Raw genomic sequence first — 19,757 nt, forward strand, 5'->3', positions numbered from 1 at the left:
AGATGGTCTTTCACAGGTTGCACCTAGTTTTCCTGTAGAGATCTGGATCACCGGCCTGATACGCCATCAATCTCACCCTCAGCTGGTTGTGAATCATATGTACGCATGGCCACATATTCATCCACACAGGTCTTGATGGTTAATGACAGCTGTGCCATATTCATGCAAGATTGAGGATGAGAGCTTTACTTCTTCATCCAAGTAATTTATAAAAATTCACAAAGAGCAAGGGATCCAGAATAGATCCCAGCAGAACACCACTAATCTCCAGGCAGAATCCATTCAATCTACTATCACCCTCTGCTTTCTGCGGGCAAGCCAATTCCAAAACATGTAGCCAAGTTTCCTTGGATCCCATGTCTCATGTCTTTCTAAATGAGCCTACCATGTGGAACCTTGTCATATGCCTTACTAAAATCCATATACTTCACATTCACTCCCCCCTTACCCTCATCAATTTCTTTTGTTACCTTCTTGAAAAACTCAAGCTTGTGAGGCATGACCTGCCTCTCAGAAAGCAATGCACACTATCCCCAAGAAAACCATGTTCTTTGAACTGCTTGTATATCCTATCCCTAAGAATCCTCTCTGATAGTTTGCCTACCACTGATGTAAGACTCACTGGTCTATAATTTTCAGGATTCTCCCTCTTATCCTTGTTGAACATGAGAACGATATTCACTGTTATGCAATCCTCCAGTACCTCTCCTGTGGACAGGGAGGACGCAAAGATCATCGCCAAAACTTTAGCAATGTCTTCCTTTAATCATGTGGGATATATCCCATCCAGTCCTGGGGACTTATCTCTCTCAAGATCCGACTCTTCCACTTCACCTCGACGTATTCCAGCACATCAACCTGTTCTATAGTGACATCACATTCACGAAGGACCCTCTTCCTGGTGAACACTGAAGCAATTTAGGATCTCCCCTACTTCTCCTCCAGGCACACGTTTATCCTGTTTATATTAATATGTTACTTTAATTTTAAAAAGTAATATTTTTAATAATAATTGGAATAGTTTTTGAATTTCTGATAGCTTTGGCAGTTAAAGTATGTGTATGTGGTGAGGCTTGGATTAGACACCTGCCTTCTGATTGTGATGGTATCTGTGTCACAGTAGGGCCTATCTTCACATGGTGACTCGCCATGACTGCTTGAGCTCATTTTTTTTGAATCAGTAAATTCTCACGCAAGGTAAGAGGGATTTTCTTTCTTCTGGAGCTGCTGGCTACAAGTTCTGAGCACATGCCCTTTTAGGAATACTGAATATGATGTTTTTTTTTGGGATTTAATTAAGAACTTGGCCTCTGAATGAATAGACAAAAATGCTGGGGAAACTCAGCTGGTCACGCAGCATCCGTAGGAAGTAATACTGTCACCAACATTTCTGGTCTGAGCCCTTCATCAAGGCATGAAGAAAAATCCGGCAGGCGCCTGAATAAATGGATGGGAGGAGGGAGGAAGGAGCAGGGGGAGGAGCGCAGACTAACAAGTGGAGAGGTCATGCGTGAACATGGGTGCGAGGGTAGAAGAGAAAAAAAGCTAAGGTGATAGCGGGAGGGGGTAGCTCACTGAACAGAGAGGGAAAATAAGGGTGGGGAGTTGGGGGGAGAGAGGAGAGGGAGAGCGAGAGCGAGAGAGAGAGAGAGAGAGGCGGGGTAGCAGTCGAATGGAAACTGTCGATGTTCGTGCCATCTGATTAGAGAGTGCCCAGATGGAATACTAGGTGTTGCTCCTCCAATATGTGAGTAGCCTTGGTTTGGCAGCACATGGCGCCATAGATGGAAAAGCGGGGGATTGTGAAAAGTATCCAAAATGCTGTTTCTACAGAATGTAATGAGCAGTGTTAATAATGGCTGCCCAGAGAAAGCAGATATGAAGGGGGTGGGTGTCTGCTAGAATACGAAGGAAGGATAGTTCCTGCAAGAGATTGTAGACAAGGCCAACTTGATTTTAAAAAATTGTGAAAGAACAGGAACATATGACAAAGCATCATACCAAATAAGGATGAGAATGAAAAAGGGTAGGGGTAGTGAAATAAGGGTAGTGGGAGAAGTAAACAAGGGCAGGCTTTAAGACGAGGAGAGGAACAGCTTTTGATAGGTTAAACTAACATATCAATTACTCAGTTAAGTAACCAATTAAACTCATGGAGGAGTGGTTATTAACACAAAGAAATATATATAAAAAAGGATGTTGATTATCAGTGTGTGTGCCTTTCTGCAGGACACCCACCCTTGCAAGAATGTTGAATAAAAAGTTATATTGCTTCATTTATTGACTGCAAAATTATTTAATTAGTGAGCTGTGTTTCTCACAGTGTGGGAATAGTGTGTGGAATTAAAATGGTTGGCCACTGGGCCTGTTTTTGTTGCAGAAGGTGCTAAACGAAATGAATTCCAAGTCTGCGTCCAGTCTCTTCGATGTAGAGGAGGCCACCGGCTGCAGTAGATGATCCCTGCAGATTCACAAGTGTTATAGATATGGTTGGAAGGGTGATTTTGGGGCCCTGAAATGATGGTGAGAGAGGAGGTGTGGATGCAATAATTTTAACTGACTTCTGCAGTTTCAGTTTAACCTCTCCGCTGAGCCTCTCTCCCATCGATCTCCTTTCCTCCAGCTCCACACCCCTTTCCCTTCCCTCTTTCCCACCACTATCACTTTTCATCTTTTTTCTCTTCAACCTTTCCACCCATAACCACCTCTGACCTCTTAACCTGTTTGCCTTTGCTCTCATTCAGGCACCTGCCTGCTTTTTGCTCATACCTTGATGAAGGGCTCAGGACAGAAACATTGACTGCCCTTTACTTCCTGTAGATGCTGTGTGACCTGCTGAGTTTCTCTCATCCTGTTGTGTATTGCACGACAGTCACAGCGCCTGAAAACTTGCCCGCTTAACTCCAATTGAACACTCAACCAGATTCAAGTAAGCATGTTTCAGTCCAGTAGAGTTTGACAAAAGCATGCATTAACCATGTTCTCTAGGGAACATGGGACATCAATAAATAAAATCTTTCTGAGATGAAGATAATCCATCCAATAATTGCACATCAATGACCGAGTCATCCACCATTCTTCTGTTCTCTAAAGGTTTGGCACTTTTTCTTTTAATGACAAACGTTAGTCTTGATGAACATTTCAGATTGACCACTGTACCTTGAAATGCAACCAAGGCCACAGAACATGGAACCTAGTACCGTACTACACGGACCTCAGCCCATGTGCCTGCACCAAACGTAATGCCCAAATTAAACTTAAAGTAAGTTTATGTGATTGGTGTCCCTCTATACTTCTGTGTCTAAGAAGCACTGATATTGTAACTGCTTCCATCACTACCCTTGGCATCCACTCCAGGTACAAAATATTTTCCTCAAACATCTCTTTTAAACTCTCCTCCCACTACCACCCCACTTAGATGCATGTCCTTTCTTAAAAATACCTTGCAGATAATATAAATAGAAATGGCTTCTAAGTGCAAGTAAAATAACAGAGGGTAGGATCACTTATCGATGTAGAGAGAAATTTAAGTGTAGATAAAATTGAGAAATAAATTAATATATTTTATAATTTTTTTTACAAATGAAACAATATTGGATAAAATGGAATCAGTTCAGAAAAAAAAACAAGTAAGGACAGCCCAGCTAGTCTCTCAATTCCTTTGTCTCCAGTACATCTTCATCCAGGATGAGAATTTCCATGCCAGATCATCAGAGATGTCCTCCTCCTTCCTCTACCACCATCAACTTGGCACTCACCCACATATCATTCATTTCCCACATATCTGCCCTTCTCCCTCCCACCCCACCTCCATCTGCAACAAGAATAGGACTCCTCTTGTGCTCTCCTACCATCTCACCAGTCTAACACATCCCCCTCCACCATTTCTGCCACCTACAACGTGATCCCACCACAGGACGTATATTCCCCTCTCATCCCCTCTCTTCCTTCTGCAGAGACTGCTCCCTCCACTCTTCCCTCCCCACCAATCATCCCCTTGGGACCTACCCCTGTGACCACAGGAAGATGCTTCGCTTGCGCCCACACCTCCTCTCTCAGCACCATTTCAGGGCCCCAAACAGTCCTTCCAACATTTCACTTGTGAATCTGCAAGGGTCATCTACTGCATCTGATGCTCCCACTGTGGTCTTCTCTACATCAGAGAGACTGGATGTAAAGTGGAGCACCTCAGCTCTACCCACCGAAATAGCATGGATCTCCCAGTGGCCAACCATTTCCTCAATCCCATTCCCTTTCTGACATGTCTATCCATGGTCTCATACACTGCCAGACTGAAACCACCCGTAAATTGGAGGAACAACACCTCATCTTCCAATTGGGAACCCTCCAACCAGATGGCATTAATATCGACTTCTCTGGCTTTCATTAAAAACCCCCTCCCACCCCCTTCTTTCCCTGTTGTCTCTCCATTCCCTGTCTCCTTTCACACAGACGTGATCAATTCTTCCTTATCCCTTATCACATCCAATTAACATATTTTATAAATGTGCATTTGGGTTCCTCCCACATTTCATTGTGTTTCCTAAAATCACAGTGTCTTCAGCCTATCGTATTTCACTTAGTGTAGCAGTTAGCACTGTGCTATCACCCCACCAGCAACCTGTCTCAAAGGGGTTTGTATATTCTCCCTATGACCGTGTGGGTTTCCCCTGGGTACTGCAGTTTCATCCAAACACGTACAGGGTTGGTAGGTTACTTGGGTGTATTTGGGCGGTGTTGGCTCGTCAGCTGGAAGGGCGCTATTTTACTGCACTGCATCTCAAAATTAAAAACAAAAATATGCTGAGACTGGCATCAGATGGAATATTTTCAAGACAGAAAATAGTTAGGGAAGATGTGGCAGAAACTCTGATCACAATTTATAGTTGGTTAAAACCTACCCTTCAAATGTATTTCATTGGCATTTGGAGACCCAAAACTTTCGAACTACACCGAATTTCATGACTTGTTCATGACAATAAATTTGGATTCTGAAATTTGTTAAGTTTTATGAAAATATTATTTTCCAACCCTGGCATTTACTAGTGAATCCAAACTATGCAAATGTAATTATATTTTCCCATTTTTAATAATTAATGTTTGAAATTGCTTAGTGATTAAAAGTATCCAGATAATATAAAACAGTTCAATAAAAACTGAGTATCTTCTTTCTTTCAGATCACTACAGTTTGCTTTGATGGTCCCACCCTTTTTTTAAACATACAAACTTTATTCCAATTACAACATTACAAATGCAAAACACAGAGCTACAAATAGAACCAAAAACCACCATAATGTGTGGCAACAAAACTGTGAGAAGCAGTAATTACACTGTTACATAGTGTACACATCAAATTAAAACACAATTTCTGTCATCAACCACACATGCTATCCCTGGGAGAGGGGGGGGCCACCATTCCCGGAACGCGGCCACCGTTCCCTTGGGCATTATGTGTTCTCACTTCAACACCTCACGGGCCTGGGCATATTCCCGAAAGATGGGCAGGCAGTCAACTCTTCCCACACCCTCAACCGCCCACTGCCTCAACCCATGAATGGCCCGTTTTGCCAACCCCAGCAGCAACCCCACAAGTTGATCCACTGAATGTCCGTCCCCCTTCTGCACTGGGCAGCCATAGATCAGGAGCATGGGTTTGAAGTGCAACCAGAATTTGAGGTCCCACCCTCCTCCACCATCTCCAGCTGTCTGCCGTATACCATCAAAGTGACTATATCCAATTATTGTTAGGAAATCTGTGTTCAATCTATCGGCATTTTGGTTCCTCAGGTACTATTTTATTTATTTACAACAAGATGGAAGCTGATTCTGGCCATTAAACCCATACTGCACAAATATACCCAATTAACCTACAACCACATATGTTTTGAACGGTGGGAGGAAGCTGGAGCACCCGGGGAAAACCCACGCAGACATAGGGAGATTGTACAAACTCCTTACAGGCAGTGTTGGATGTGAACCCGGGTCACTGGTGCTGTAACAGTGTGGCGTTAACCACTACGTCAGCCGCGTTTACCATATGGTTAGTGTGACACTATTAAATGATTAATTAGATGAGCCATGAAAAGATAAATATCTACTGAATTGAGCTAAAAGAAGTTATCTATATGATCTGGGTTCTCTTATCAAGCAAGAATCAATACCAAAAGTGAAATAGCAAAATAATCTTCATATCCCTGCAGGTTTCACTAAGATTGACTCAGCAGTTTATCTGAAGAGGACCAGAAATGGAACATTTCAAATTATTTTTCTTGGGTAAGGAATAGACTATTATTTTGCCTACTCTGGAGCTCCATAGAATTATGAAATTGGGACATGTTGTAAGAAACTCAGCATTCTATTGGCTCAGGGCTGCCACGCTCAGAGCACCCTCGTGAAATTTAATTCGTGAGCTATAGTTGTTTCAGTTTGTGATCGGAGGACTTAACTCCTTTCATTTTGGTTCTTGTTCAAGGATATTTAGCAGCCCAATCTTATCTTAATTCCCTGTCCAGAAACATTTTTTTTACCCAGTGTATATCCTTCACTTCAATGTCCTTTGCTGACCTTTCCGTCCTCCTTAAGCTTATTAGATTTAAACTGCAGAAAGCTGTATATGTAAAGTGACCTAAGAGATTAATGTTAGTCCAGCTGATGACGATCATAGAAGCACTGAACACTGCAGACCAGAAACCGGTCCTTTGGTTAAATGGCATATTTATTGTTTGTTTGGTGGACAACGTGCATATGCACTGACATTGTAACCTGCTGCAGCTTCACAGGACCTTCGTAAAAATAAAGACCTACAAAATCATTTAAACACACAATAGTATACTTAATTGAGTTTAAAAGAGCCATTAAAAAAACTAGATTGATTATAAATATTCAGTTATCCCTAGTGCATAAAATAAGTGACTTATCAATAGTGCGGACAGATGCCTACGGATCTTAAAATCTTCACAATCTTCAACACAAAAGAAAGCTCTAGCTTTGTATCAAATAGTACATTCTGCCAGTTCAGAATGGGCACCCATCAGACCAAAAGAATTTTATATCACCAAGATTTTTAACCTCATCACCTGGCAAATCCACAAACTTTCCATGACCATTTGGACTGAACCCCTGATGTAAAGCCCTGCAAACGGTAGTGAACAAAGCCCTGGACATCATAGACAAAACACACCCCACCATCGAGAACATCCACAGGGAGGGAATGCTGCCATCAGAGAGCAATCATCAAGGACCCACGCTACTCAGCACATGCTCTGTTCTCGCTGCTGCCATCAGGAAGGAGGTACAAGTGCCACAAGACTCGCACCACCAGGTTCAGGAAGAGACTCCTCAACGACAAACTCAATCAGGGACTCATTTAAGGACTCTAGTATTTGCACTTTTTGATTTTATTTCTCTCTGTATTGCAGTGGGTTTGTTTTTATTTCTTTATTTGTTTACATGTGTACATTGAGTACAGTATTTTTTTTTTATAAACACTACCAATAAGTGGTAATTCTCCCTGGCCCGCAGGAAAAAGAATCTTAGGGCTGTATGCGATGACATGTATGTTCTCTGATAATAAAATCTCAAATCTCAAGGCATTGATTGATGCAGATTGGATTGTTGAAGAGCTTACCTTAGAATTGGGTGGACACTTACACCCATTGGTATAAATTTTTCCCTTAGTAGATCAAAGCAAATTACGTGCCACTCACTGAGAGTGGTCTGATTGTAAGTAAACATCTACCTGTAACAGGAAGAGAAGGTTGTATAAAAATCAACCAAAATGGAACCCTGTGACCATTTGGCTGAATTGGTATAATCCACTTGATGTTCGGATGCTGAGTATACAGAGACCAGTGAAGGTTATAGTTCCTCCCATAGTTCTATAAATTGCTGTCCTACCTCTTCTCTCTTTTAACCTCTACCTCTTCTCTCTTTTAACCTCTACCTCTTCTCTCTTTTAACCTCTACCTCTTCTCTCTTTTAACCTCTACCTCTTCTCTCTTTTAACCTCTACCTCTTCTCTCTTTTAACCTCTACCTCTTCTCTCTTTTAACCTCTACCTCTTCTCTCTTTTAACCTCTACCTCTTCTCTCTTTTAACCTCTACCTCTTCTCTCTTTTAACCTCTACCTCTTCTCTCTTTTAACCTCTACCTCTTCTCTCTTTTAACCTCTACCTCTTCTCTCTTTTAACCTCTACCTCTTCTCTCTTTTAACCTCTACCTCTTCTCTCTTTTAACCTCTACCTCTTCTCTCTTTTAACCTCTACCTCTTCTCTCTTTTAACCTCTACCTCTTCTCTCTTTTAACCTCTACCTCTTCTCTCTTTTAACCTCTACCTCTTCTCTCTTTTAACCTCTACCTCTTCTCTCTTTTAACCTCTACCTCTTCTCTCTTTTAACCTCTACCTCTTCTCTCTTTTAACCTCTACCTCTTCTCTCTTTTAACCTCTACCTCTTCTCTCTTTTAACCTCTACCTCTTCTCTCTTTTAACCTCTACCTCTTCTCTCTTTTAACCTCTACCTCTTCTCTCTTTTAACCTCTACCTCTTCTCTCTTTTAACCTCTACCTCTTCTCTCTTTTAACCTCTACCTCTTCTCTCTTTTAACCTCTACCTCTTCTCTCTTTTAACCTCTACCTCTTCTCTCTTTTAACCTCTACCTCTTCTCTCTTTTAACCTCTACCTCTTCTCTCTTTTAACCTCTACCTCTTCTCTCTTTTAACCTCTACCTCTTCTCTCTTTTAACCTCTACCTCTTCTCTCTTTTAACCTCTACCTCTTCTCTCTTTTAACCTCTACCTCTTCTCTCTTTTAACCTCTACCTCTTCTCTCTTTTAACCTCTACCTCTTCTCTCTTTTAACCTCTACCTCTTCTCTCTTTTAACCTCTACCTCTTCTCTCTTTTAACCTCTACCTCTTCTCTCTTTTAACCTCTACCTCTTCTCTCTTTTAACCTCTACCTCTTCTCTCTTTTAACCTCTACCTCTTCTCTCTTTTAACCTCTACCTCTTCTCTCTTTTAACCTCTACCTCTTCTCTCTTTTAACCTCTACCTCTTCTCTCTTTTAACCTCTACCTCTTCTCTCTTTTAACCTCTACCTCTTCTCTCTTTTAACCTCTACCTCTTCTCTCTTTTAACCTCTACCTCTTCTCTCTTTTAACCTCTACCTCTTCTCTCTTTTAACCTCTACCTCTTCTCTCTTTTAACCTCTACCTCTTCTCTCTTTTAACCTCTACCTCTTCTCTCTTTTAACCTCTACCTCTTCTCTCTTTTAACCTCTACCTCTTCTCTCTTTTAACCTCTACCTCTTCTCTCTTTTAACCTCTACCTCTTCTCTCTTTTAACCTCTACCTCTTCTCTCTTTTAACCTCTACCTCTTCTCTCTTTTAACCTCTACCTCTTCTCTCTTTTAACCTCTACCTCTTCTCTCTTTTAACCTCTACCTCTTCTCTCTTTTAACCTCTACCTCTTCTCTCTTTTAACCTCTACCTCTTCTCTCTTTTAACCTCTACCTCTTCTCTCTTTTAACCTCTACCTCTTCTCTCTTTTAACCTCTACCTCTTCTCTCTTTTAACCTCTACCTCTTCTCTCTTTTAACCTCTACCTCTTCTCTCTTTTAACCTCTACCTCTTCTCTCTTTTAACCTCTACCTCTTCTCTCTTTTAACCTCTACCTCTTCTCTCTTTTAACCTCTACCTCTTCTCTCTTTTAACCTCTACCTCTTCTCTCTTTTAACCTCTACCTCTTCTCTCTTTTAACCTCTACCTCTTCTCTCTTTTAACCTCTACCTCTTCTCTCTTTTAACCTCTACCTCTTCTCTCTTTTAACCTCTACCTCTTCTCTCTTTTAACCTCTACCTCTTCTCTCTTTTAACCTCTACCTCTTCTCTCTTTTAACCTCTACCTCTTCTCTCTTTTAACCTCTACCTCTTCTCTCTTTTAACCTCTACCTCTTCTCTCTTTTAACCTCTACCTCTTCTCTCTTTTAACCTCTACCTCTTCTCTCTTTTAACCTCTACCTCTTCTCTCTTTTAACCTCTACCTCTTCTCTCTTTTAACCTCTACCTCTTCTCTCTTTTAACCTCTACCTCTTCTCTCTTTTAACCTCTACCTCTTCTCTCTTTTAACCTCTACCTCTTCTCTCTTTTAACCTCTACCTCTTCTCTCTTTTAACCTCTACCTCTTCTCTCTTTTAACCTCTACCTCTTCTCTCTTTTAACCTCTACCTCTTCTCTCTTTTAACCTCTACCTCTTCTCTCTTTTAACCTCTACCTCTTCTCTCTTTTAACCTCTACCTCTTCTCTCTTTTAACCTCTACCTCTTCTCTCTTTTAACCTCTACCTCTTCTCTCTTTTAACCTCTACCTCTTCTCTCTTTTAACCTCTACCTCTTCTCTCTTTTAACCTCTACCTCTTCTCTCTTTTAACCTCTACCTCTTCTCTCTTTTAACCTCTACCTCTTCTCTCTTTTAACCTCTACCTCTTCTCTCTTTTAACCTCTACCTCTTCTCTCTTTTAACCTCTACCTCTTCTCTCTTTTAACCTCTACCTCTTCTCTCTTTTAACCTCTACCTCTTCTCTCTTTTAACCTCTACCTCTTCTCTCTTTTAACCTCTACCTCTTCTCTCTTTTAACCTCTACCTCTTCTCTCTTTTAACCTCTACCTCTTCTCTCTTTTAACCTCTACCTCTTCTCTCTTTTAACCTCTACCTCTTCTCTCTTTTAACCTCTACCTCTTCTCTCTTTTAACCTCTACCTCTTCTCTCTTTTAACCTCATCCTCTTCTCTCTTTTAACCTCATCCTCCCAGTCAATATAACTATTAAACCAGACTTGATGTAATATTGTAAAAAGTTGCCTTGTTCAATAATGATAGAATGAATCTGACCCAGTCATTCATAGTCTTTAGAATATTTCTAAATTATGTAAATGTATTAACAGACTGTTCCTTAATTCAAGGTTTCAATAGCGTAAAAACTTGCGACTTTTAACACTTGAACCAGAAGCAAGGTGAAAGCAGCTACCCAAAAAAATAAGGGCACTTCTCGACTGAGCAATTCATCAAGTAATCCAGAAAGGTCAGCAAAGCTTTAGCGAAGTAATACTTGTCCCACATATACATGCTTCAGGACACATAACGAGGTCTTAAGTATCTTAAGTACAATCAGGACCTATTCGGCACACGTCACTCATTCTGCCTTTACATTTTCTTCGATGTATTGAGCATCATGTAATACTGACAAAATATTTTGAAAAATATCTATGAAATTATTGTTGGAGATTCCATGCTCTATGATTTATTTATTTAAACATTTTGATATAAACTGCTTCTGATTAATATGATATCATACAACGATCTACAGTTTCATGTATACAGTTCATGTTTATTGTGCAGTCACAGCTTCCCTGTATGTGTTGAGTGTTTTTCTTAACTCATCAGTAGTTTATTTGCAAGATTGATAATACAACACAAAGAAATGGCTGATTAACAGAAAGCAATGAAAATCAGTTCAAAGTCGTGAGACTCTTGAGCACATAATTTAGGCCAATCCAATGGAAGTTACAGCTTCCATTGGATTAAAGTGAGGAATTAAAGTGAGTCTCCATCTACCCTTTTGTCTGAATGTTCAAGTTTTCCTTGATGAAATTGGAAGGAGAGTAGGAAAACTTTCCTGGCAGCCAGGTCAATATTCATCATTCAAATATCACCACAGAAGGCTGATTATCATTTTGTGGCCAAGTTGAATTTTGTATTTTCTATATCGCAACAGTGACTGAACCTCAAAAGTTATTAATTGGTGGTGAAATGCTTTGAAATGGATGAAAATTTTGAAAGTTCATCCTTTCTTTCATTGTGCTGTATTTGATTTGTTTATTCAATTAGGCCACTCTGCTGCACTCTGTGTGCGCTGTCAATTCTGTGTGGTGTACTTCTTTGCTTCACCATCGCCTTCCCAAGATCGTGTTATATGGCGAGCTCTCCACTGGCCACCGAGACAGAGGTGCACCAAAGAAGAGGTACAAGGACTGCCTAAAGAAAGCTCTTGGTGCCTGCCACATTGACCATCGCCAGTGGGCTAATATCGCCTCAAACCGTGCATCTTGGCGCCTCACAGTTCGGCGGGAAGCAACCTCCTTTGAAGAAGATCGCAGAGCCCACCTCACTGTCAAAAGACAAAGGAGGAAAAACCCAACACCCAACCCCAACCAACCAATTTTCCCTTGCAACTGCTGCAACCGTGTCTGCCTGTCCCGCATCGGACTTGTCAGCCACAAACGAACCTGCAGCTGACGTGGCTTCGTCCGCGAAGCCAAGCCAAAGAAAGAAAAAAACTTCCTTGCTTGAACTGACCCAGAGGTAGAAGCAGACAGAGCCGTCCATACTGAGGGAATGAAAAATCATACAGTGCCTCAGAGGAGAGAGTGGGTAAATCTCTTTTCCTTATATCCTGATTGAGACAAAATCTTGAGTCTTTAACAGACTTTATAGGAAGTTCAAATTTCTAGGAACAAAGTAGCATTTTACATGGAAGAGGGAATAGAGCTTAGACCATAGAACTCTACAGCACAGTACAGGCCCATCGACCATCACTGTTTTTTTTGCCCCATATATTCTGACCAAAAAAACAATAAATCCTTCCTACCCATAACCCTCTATTTTTCTTCCATCTATGTGCCTGTCTAAGAGTCTCTTAAATGCCCCTAATGTTTCAGCCTCCACCACCACCCCTGGCAAGGCATTCCAGGCACCCACAACTCTGTAAAAAAAAATTTCCCCTGATGTTTCCTCTAATTCAATTCCTCCCTTCAGTTTATACAGACGACCTCTGGTGTTTGCTACTCCCGCTCTGAGAAAAAAGATGCTGGCTGACCACCTCATCTATGCCTCTCAGAATCTTGTGGACCTCTATTAAGTCACCTCTCATTTTTCTTGACTTCAAAAAGAAACTCCTAGCTCTGCTAACCTTGCCTCATACAAGTTATTTTCCGATCCAGGCAACATCCTGATAAATCTCCTCTGCACCCTCTCCATAGCTTCTACATCCTTCCAATAATGAGGAGACCATAACTCAACACAATATTCCAAGATTTGTCTCGCCAGGGATTTGTAGCATTGCCACTTGACCTCTCATCTCTTGAACTCAATCCCCTGACTAATGAAGCCCAGCATCCCGAAGGCTTTCTTAATTTTCCTATCAACCTAAGCAGCCACCTTGACAGATGTATGGGTTGGTACCCCAAAGTCCCTCTGTTCCTCCACACTGATAAGTATCTGACCATTAACTCTGTACTCAGCCTTGAACTTTCAAAATGCATCACCTTACCCTTATCCGGATTGAACTCCATCTGCCACTTTTCCGCCAACATTGCATCCTGCCTATATCCTGTTGTAACCTACAATGACCTTTAACACTATCCACAACTCCTATACACCACTGACCTACTGCAGGGAGCAACCTCTGTATCTGCAGAAGAGCATGGGGACAAGACAACACCTGGCCGGCTGTCAATCATCCAACCTGAATAGACCAAGCCCCATCCGGTCGGGTGTCATCATCCTCTGGGATATAAGCCTGAGCTGGGTCTTCGAAGACACTCTGAGTTTACAGCAGCTCTCTTCACAGCCGGCTCTGTGGAAGTTTACATCGAATAAAGCCCATTGTACAGTCTTTTGGTTTTGTGTGTTTGCTTCTGACCAACAGTGCACCACAGTTCCATCCTCAAAATTACTGACCATTCCTTCCGTCTCTTCATCCAGGTTGTTTATAAAATCACAAAGAGCAGATCCCTGCAGAACTCTACTAGTCACTGATCTCCATCCACTACTACACTCTACTTTCTACAGGTAATCCAATTCTGAATCCACACAACCAAGGTTTCATGAACAAGACTCTCATGGGTTAACTGGTCAAATGTCTTACTAAAATCCATATACATCACATTCTCTTCCCTACTTGCATCAACTTCTTTTGTTACCTCCTCAAAAAATTCAATTGGCTTGTGAGGAACAACCTTCCCCTCACAAAGCATGCTGACTATCCTTGAAAAGACTGTGCTTCTCCAAATCCTGTCCTTATGAATCCTCTCTGATAAGGCTCACTGGTTTATAATTCACAGGATTCTCCCTATTACCTTTTTTTAAACAAGGGGATCACATTTGCCGTTCTCCAATCTTCCGGCACCTCCCTGTGGCCAAGGAAGATGCAAAGATCACCGCCAACGCCCCAGATATCTATTTCCTCAGTTCCCACAGCAACCTGGGTTATGTCTCGTCGGTCCCCAGGGACTTACCAATCTTAATGTTTTTAAGAAAATCCAGCATTTTCATTTTCCTAATCTCGACATGGCCCTTGACACTCAAGCTTGTTCTATTCTGACCGCACCTTGACCAAGGTCCTTTTCTTTAGTGAACACTGAAGCAAAGTATTCATTTAGGACCTCCCCAACCTCCTCCAGCCCCAGGCATATGTTGCCTCCTTTATGCTTAAGCGACCCTACCTTCACTCTTGTCATCCTTCTGTTCTTCACATTAGGGTTCTCCATAATTTTACTTTCCAAAGCCTTCTCATGCCCCCATTAAGCTCTCCTAAGTCCTTTCTTAATTTCCTTTCTGGTTACGTCATTCTCATAAGCCCTTCCAGTTTTTTGCTTCCTAAATCTTATGTACGCTTCCTTCTTCTCCTTAACTGGCTGCCTCACCCCTTTTGGCAACCACAGTTCATTTTTTTCTACCATCTTTTCCCCGATCCCCTAAATATCCTCCACATTATCTCTCTGCTTTTATCCATGAACATCTGTTCCCAATTTACTCTCCCCAATTCCTGCCTCATCCCATCATAATTAATCCTTCCCCAATTAAATACTTTTGCATCTTGTCTGCTTTTATCCTTGTGCATAGCTATGCTAAAGCTCAGAAAGTTGTGGTCACTATCACCGAAATGCTCCCCACCGCGAGGTCTGACACCTGACCAGGTTCATTACCCATTACAGGATGGTCCCTCCTCTAGTTGGCTGGGCCACATACTGTGTCAGGAATCCTACTTGGACACTCCTGATAGATTCTGCCCCATCTATCCCTCTTGCAGTCAGGAGGCACTAGTCAATATTTGGGAAGTTGAAGTCTCCCATAACAACAACCCTGTAATTTCTGCCCAATTCTAAAATCTGGCTACTTATCTGTTCCTCAGTATCTCAAGATCTATTTGGAGGTCCGACAGACTACTCCCAGTACAGTGATTGTTCTCTTCTTATTTCTGAATTCCACCCACACTGAGACACTCCCTCAGTGTTCTCCCTTTCTACAGTCGTGATACTGTCCCTGACCAGTAATACTACACCCCATCCTATCTCTTTTAAAACACGTAAACCCCGGTACCTGCATCAGCCAATCCTGTCCTTGCATTGTTCGTCCATCCGTCCTTGTTGGAAACAACTTTAGTGAAGAAGCAGCTGTTGGAGTTGAAGGTAAGTGCATAAAAATAATCATATAGTTGATAAAGTTGGTCAACTAATGGTTTATACTTTCAACCTGAATCAAACAATTCTAACCTTAAGTGAATCAAAGCTAAACAGAAAGACCAAGACCCATTTAAGACCTAGATGATAAAAGCTACCAATCTAAACAGAGTATTTAAACCCCCCTAGCTCACTAAACTAACAGCCACTCCTGACTATTCAAATGCATGACGTATATGCAAAGCATATTTAAAAAGTGTAATAGGATGTGCAGTGAGTCAGAGAACATGTCAAATCTTTTAATATTTGGGGTGTTATTTTTCCTTTTAAAGTTTTCCCATGATAAATGGCTGCAATAATACTTCATGTTCCACCACAATAAATATCACTGTGATGGGAAATTGCCCCCAACCTTAACTTATTTTTCCACAAACACCAGCCACCATTCACTTCTCACAAACACATAGCTCATGATATTTCCCCTTCTATTTCTGAGGTCACCATCCTATCACGCTGTTTCTTCACTTTAGATTCAGAATATTGTAGGAAATTAATTGTAATCACGCTTTATGCCTTTAACTAGGAAGCTTGCTCTATCTCTATTTGTCTAGACCAGTAAAAAATGGGTGACAGAATCCCCTATGGAATCTCAAGCCAGTGGCCCCAAAGTAGTTTATGCAAAGCTTGCTAACTTGTAATCTAACCCTGAAGGTATTAACCAAGCAGAACAAATAACCATATCGGATACTTGTCATAATCTATTCTCTAGCTCAGGCGAAAGAATTTGGAGTAATGGAGGAAATATGAACCCAATGGATGTGATTATAAAGCATCATCTTACTTCCTCAAGTAAAGATCTCAAAAAGTACCCTAATTCTATCTCATTGTTATATCTAGGCCATGCTGAATAATGCTCTTGGAAACAATGAATAATTTGTGATGGATCACCTGGGTAAAAAGATCTATAAAACCAAGCACTGTGCAAACCGTTATCTCAGATCCAACAGAAAGTTCGAATTCACGGGATCTGCCCTTCAACAACAGGTGAGGACACTTCAGATTAAGTCACAGTTTTACATGCTAAGGAAAGTTGTTTCAATGCCATGTTAAATTTTTTGCGCTGTTATGAGGTTAAAATTGAAGGGAATTTAAAAAAAAATTTTAAACCGAACAATTTACAATTTTGATTTGAATAACTTCAATCTTATAATCTATCTATTATATCTATTACAATAGCATTCCTCCTTACTTCAAAACATGAAGCTTTGAAACATGCTCCTGCATGAATAATCAATCTTATAATCTATCTATTATATCTATTACAATAGCATTCCTCCTTACTTCAAAACATGAAGCTTTGAAACATGCTCCTGCATGAATAATCTTTTGAGAATCATTCTGTGTAATGTGAGGTATCACGAGCAGATTCAATTAAAAAACGTCTGGGAGAGAAAACTGCTGAACCTGTGACAATGCTCAAATCTATAATTAAGGATGTATGAAGCGAAACTCATTTGAAAATCGATTAGACTTTTTTTTTAGAGATTGTAGCAAGCCGAAAAGATAATGAAGAACCAGTGGATGCGGTTACTTTGCTTTTATGGCTAACAAACAATATTAGACCACGCAAGATTAAGGATAATTATTGGCATGGATTGAACATTGGTTAATGGTCATGAAAATGAGTAGGTGGAGGGATTAGTGTGTCAAGTGGGATTAATGTGACCCAGGTCCAAAATGATAATTGCCTTTTGCTTTCCACAGATTTTTAAAAATTTAGACATACATGACCTGATGAGTTCCTTCAGCACATTTGTGTATTGCCCGAGTGGGATCTTGTAAGGATTAAAGCTGGGCCCCAGTTGTTCAGTAAATTGGATAAGGGGTGCAGTGCTCAAGTGCCAGGGCTCAATCTGAGTTTGGTGATTAATTAAAGATTTCTGTGAGAGGAGCAGTACCTAAAGAACAGTATTTTTAGTGTGATATGGATAGTCCCAGTAAAGGGTTCACCCATTCAGAACGGAGATGCGATTTCTTCACCCAGAGATCGCGAGTCTTTGAACTTTTTTCCTAATATGCCGTGGATGTCAAATTGTTGAGTAGGTTCAAGGCAGAGATCAATAGATTTCCAGTCGTTTAATGAATCAAAGGGTCTGGAGTGAATGCTGGAAATTCTTGAATGATAGAGCAGGCACAATGGTCTTCTGTTGTTATATTTAACACTAGCAATTTTCAAATCCGCCCTTCATGATATTTTGACTATCTGTGAATTGCTGAGGCATTATTTTTAAAGCACACATGAACTGTTGACCTCCTCAGAATTATCTGGGATTAGTGTTTCTCATTTAGATCGACCAGGGGTTTCATGATGGGGGGTGGGGGTGGGGAAAAGTGTAGCATTGCCCGTATAATTATCCTCTGCTACAAATATAAAATTAACCAAAAAAAACAATGTTTATTTTAGTTACTTTAACATCTGTCAGTAACAGGAACTAAATATCCTATTAAATGAAGAATAACAATATTTGCTTGATTAAAAACAATTACAGTAACTCAGGGTATCAAGAAATGTTAATAAGTCGATGAAATTTGACTCCCTATGCTTTGATGACCCCTGGACTGAGGTAGCATTGGCTGTAATTCATATTAACAAATAGTCCATTGATAAAGAAGTGCAGCATCATCGGAGGGGAAGTAAATCAAATCGTATTGCTGATTCGATTGGAATGATCTCATCATAAAGAAGGGCTAATTTTTTTTGTATGTTCTCATCCACTTTTCCTCAGTCAGAGAACAGCACCAAACATAAATCAGCTGAGCATTTATTGCCAGTTGCTGTTTGTGGGACCTGGTCTCATGTTGTAATGACCTGCAGAAAAAGACCTTCGGATAGCCAAAAAAAATCATGCATTGGCACACTTCAAAATGAATTTGCATTTTCCCATGTGAATAACTCATATCGATAAATGGAGCTTGATGTATAGGAAATAGCAAAGGGGCACTTTGACTTTCTCCACCTGCTATTGGAAAAAAAATCTCTTGTGAAACACTGCAACGATTCTGGTTAAACTTGTAGTAGTGATTTAATAGAAATGTTACCTGCTCTAATTGCAATGTGTGTATATATTTTTTCATAGCATAGACCTCTTTGTTTGATGTATAAATAGGTTTCATTCCGGATATTCCCCACCCACAGGTTTCGGAGTCCGAGTAAGAATGTTGAATATAATTGCGGTTTTGATTCTGCTCGCAATTGCTGAAGGTACTATTCAAAATGAAACTGGGCAGCCATCGAGCCGTGGACTTCCTGATCCACTTGTAGAGTACAACATGTGTCCTCTTCCAAATCAAGACTATCCTTTCAACACAGATATGGTCCCATCTTATTGTGTCTGTTTGCACTGTCAAGGGCCAAAAGGGGATATGGGTCCTAAAGGAGAAAAAGGAAACTTCAGCCCACCAGGTATTACCTTGTTCATTCTCCATAATGTTTTTTTTAATAATGTTATTCATGAACAAAATCAAAATTCTAGTCAGCATTTTATTAGTTATGAGCTTGTAAAACTGGATCTATAAAGCAGAACTAGTCCCTTTAAAATCGCAGAGTTGATGTGGAATAGACTAGTCATTAAAACCCTGTATGTATACATGTCCCAAAAATTGATCATCTTTCTGTAGAAAATAACCTCTGAATTTGTCAATAGTATAAATTCAAAAAGAAATTGGAGATACAAATAGCAATGAAATGATGTGATAAAATTAAAAATGGATGAATGGGACCCATACTGAAATTCAACCTCAGAATTATTTTGAGATTGTAAATCATTTATTTTAAGATGCTAATCACATCTTGTGTATATTTGTATAAATTAAACGAGCTTTCTATTTTTTTAATAAATGAATTTGATGGTTAAAATCATTTTGGCATTTTGGTTACTCTTTCAAGGCAAGAATAAAAATCCTACTACCAAATAGATATGATATCCAAATCAAACCCTGGTGCCAGAGCTGGCAAGGACTTACCTGTGGAAGTAGATTTACCTGTAAAATCTTGAATTTTAAATGGCTAGAGTAAGAATGACTGAGAAGAATGAAATGCATTGCAAGGATAAAAAAAACCAAAAAATCTTGTATTTACATAGCACCTTTGACACAGAACCCATAATCAAATGGATACCACAAATGGATACAGAATGTCCCCATCTATTTTTATAGACATTCATGTTGATTCTGTGTATGTCATAAAATACACAATAAAATCACTCTGTATTAATAATACCTTCACAGTATTGTGATAAATGACATCAAA

General features: G+C 40.3%; 1 protein-coding gene and 1 long non-coding RNA gene across 13 annotated transcripts in view; one reads left to right on the forward strand and one right to left on the reverse strand.

Moving 5' to 3' along the window:
• Positions 1-1,079, reverse strand: part of LOC138742294 (uncharacterized) — a 76,311-nt gene extending 75,232 nt beyond the window's left edge. For 2 of the 3 annotated variants that reach the window (XR_011344039.1, XR_011344037.1), the window contains exon 1: positions 704-1,079. This is a non-coding gene — a long non-coding RNA (uncharacterized lncRNA). Of the gene's footprint in view, positions 1-622 lie in introns of all 3 variants that reach the window. The other variant, XR_011344038.1, reaches the window with a different exon arrangement.
• LOC138742290 (S-arrestin-like) overlaps positions 1,053-19,757 on the forward strand; it is a 107,380-nt gene continuing 88,675 nt past the window's right edge. For 2 of the 10 annotated variants that reach the window (XM_069896509.1, XM_069896505.1), the window contains exons 1-7: positions 1,061-1,197; positions 2,821-2,929; positions 6,202-6,274; positions 10,952-11,070; positions 13,752-13,838; positions 16,346-16,492; positions 18,645-18,911. In XM_069896509.1, the coding sequence (XP_069752610.1) occupies positions 18,665-18,911 (247 nt within the window). In that variant the 5' untranslated portion in view covers positions 1,061-1,197; positions 2,821-2,929; positions 6,202-6,274; ... (2 more) ...; positions 16,346-16,492; positions 18,645-18,664. Of the gene's footprint in view, positions 1,198-2,380; positions 2,536-2,820; positions 2,930-6,201; positions 6,275-10,951; positions 11,071-13,751; positions 13,839-16,345; positions 16,493-18,644; positions 18,912-19,757 lie in introns of all 10 variants that reach the window. The other 8 variants (XM_069896510.1, XM_069896512.1, XM_069896506.1 and 5 more) reach the window with 7 other exon arrangements.

This window comes from Narcine bancroftii, chromosome 9 (assembly GCF_036971445.1).
Source record: "Narcine bancroftii isolate sNarBan1 chromosome 9, sNarBan1.hap1, whole genome shotgun sequence".
Taxonomy (NCBI): domain Eukaryota; kingdom Metazoa; phylum Chordata; class Chondrichthyes; order Torpediniformes; family Narcinidae; genus Narcine; species Narcine bancroftii.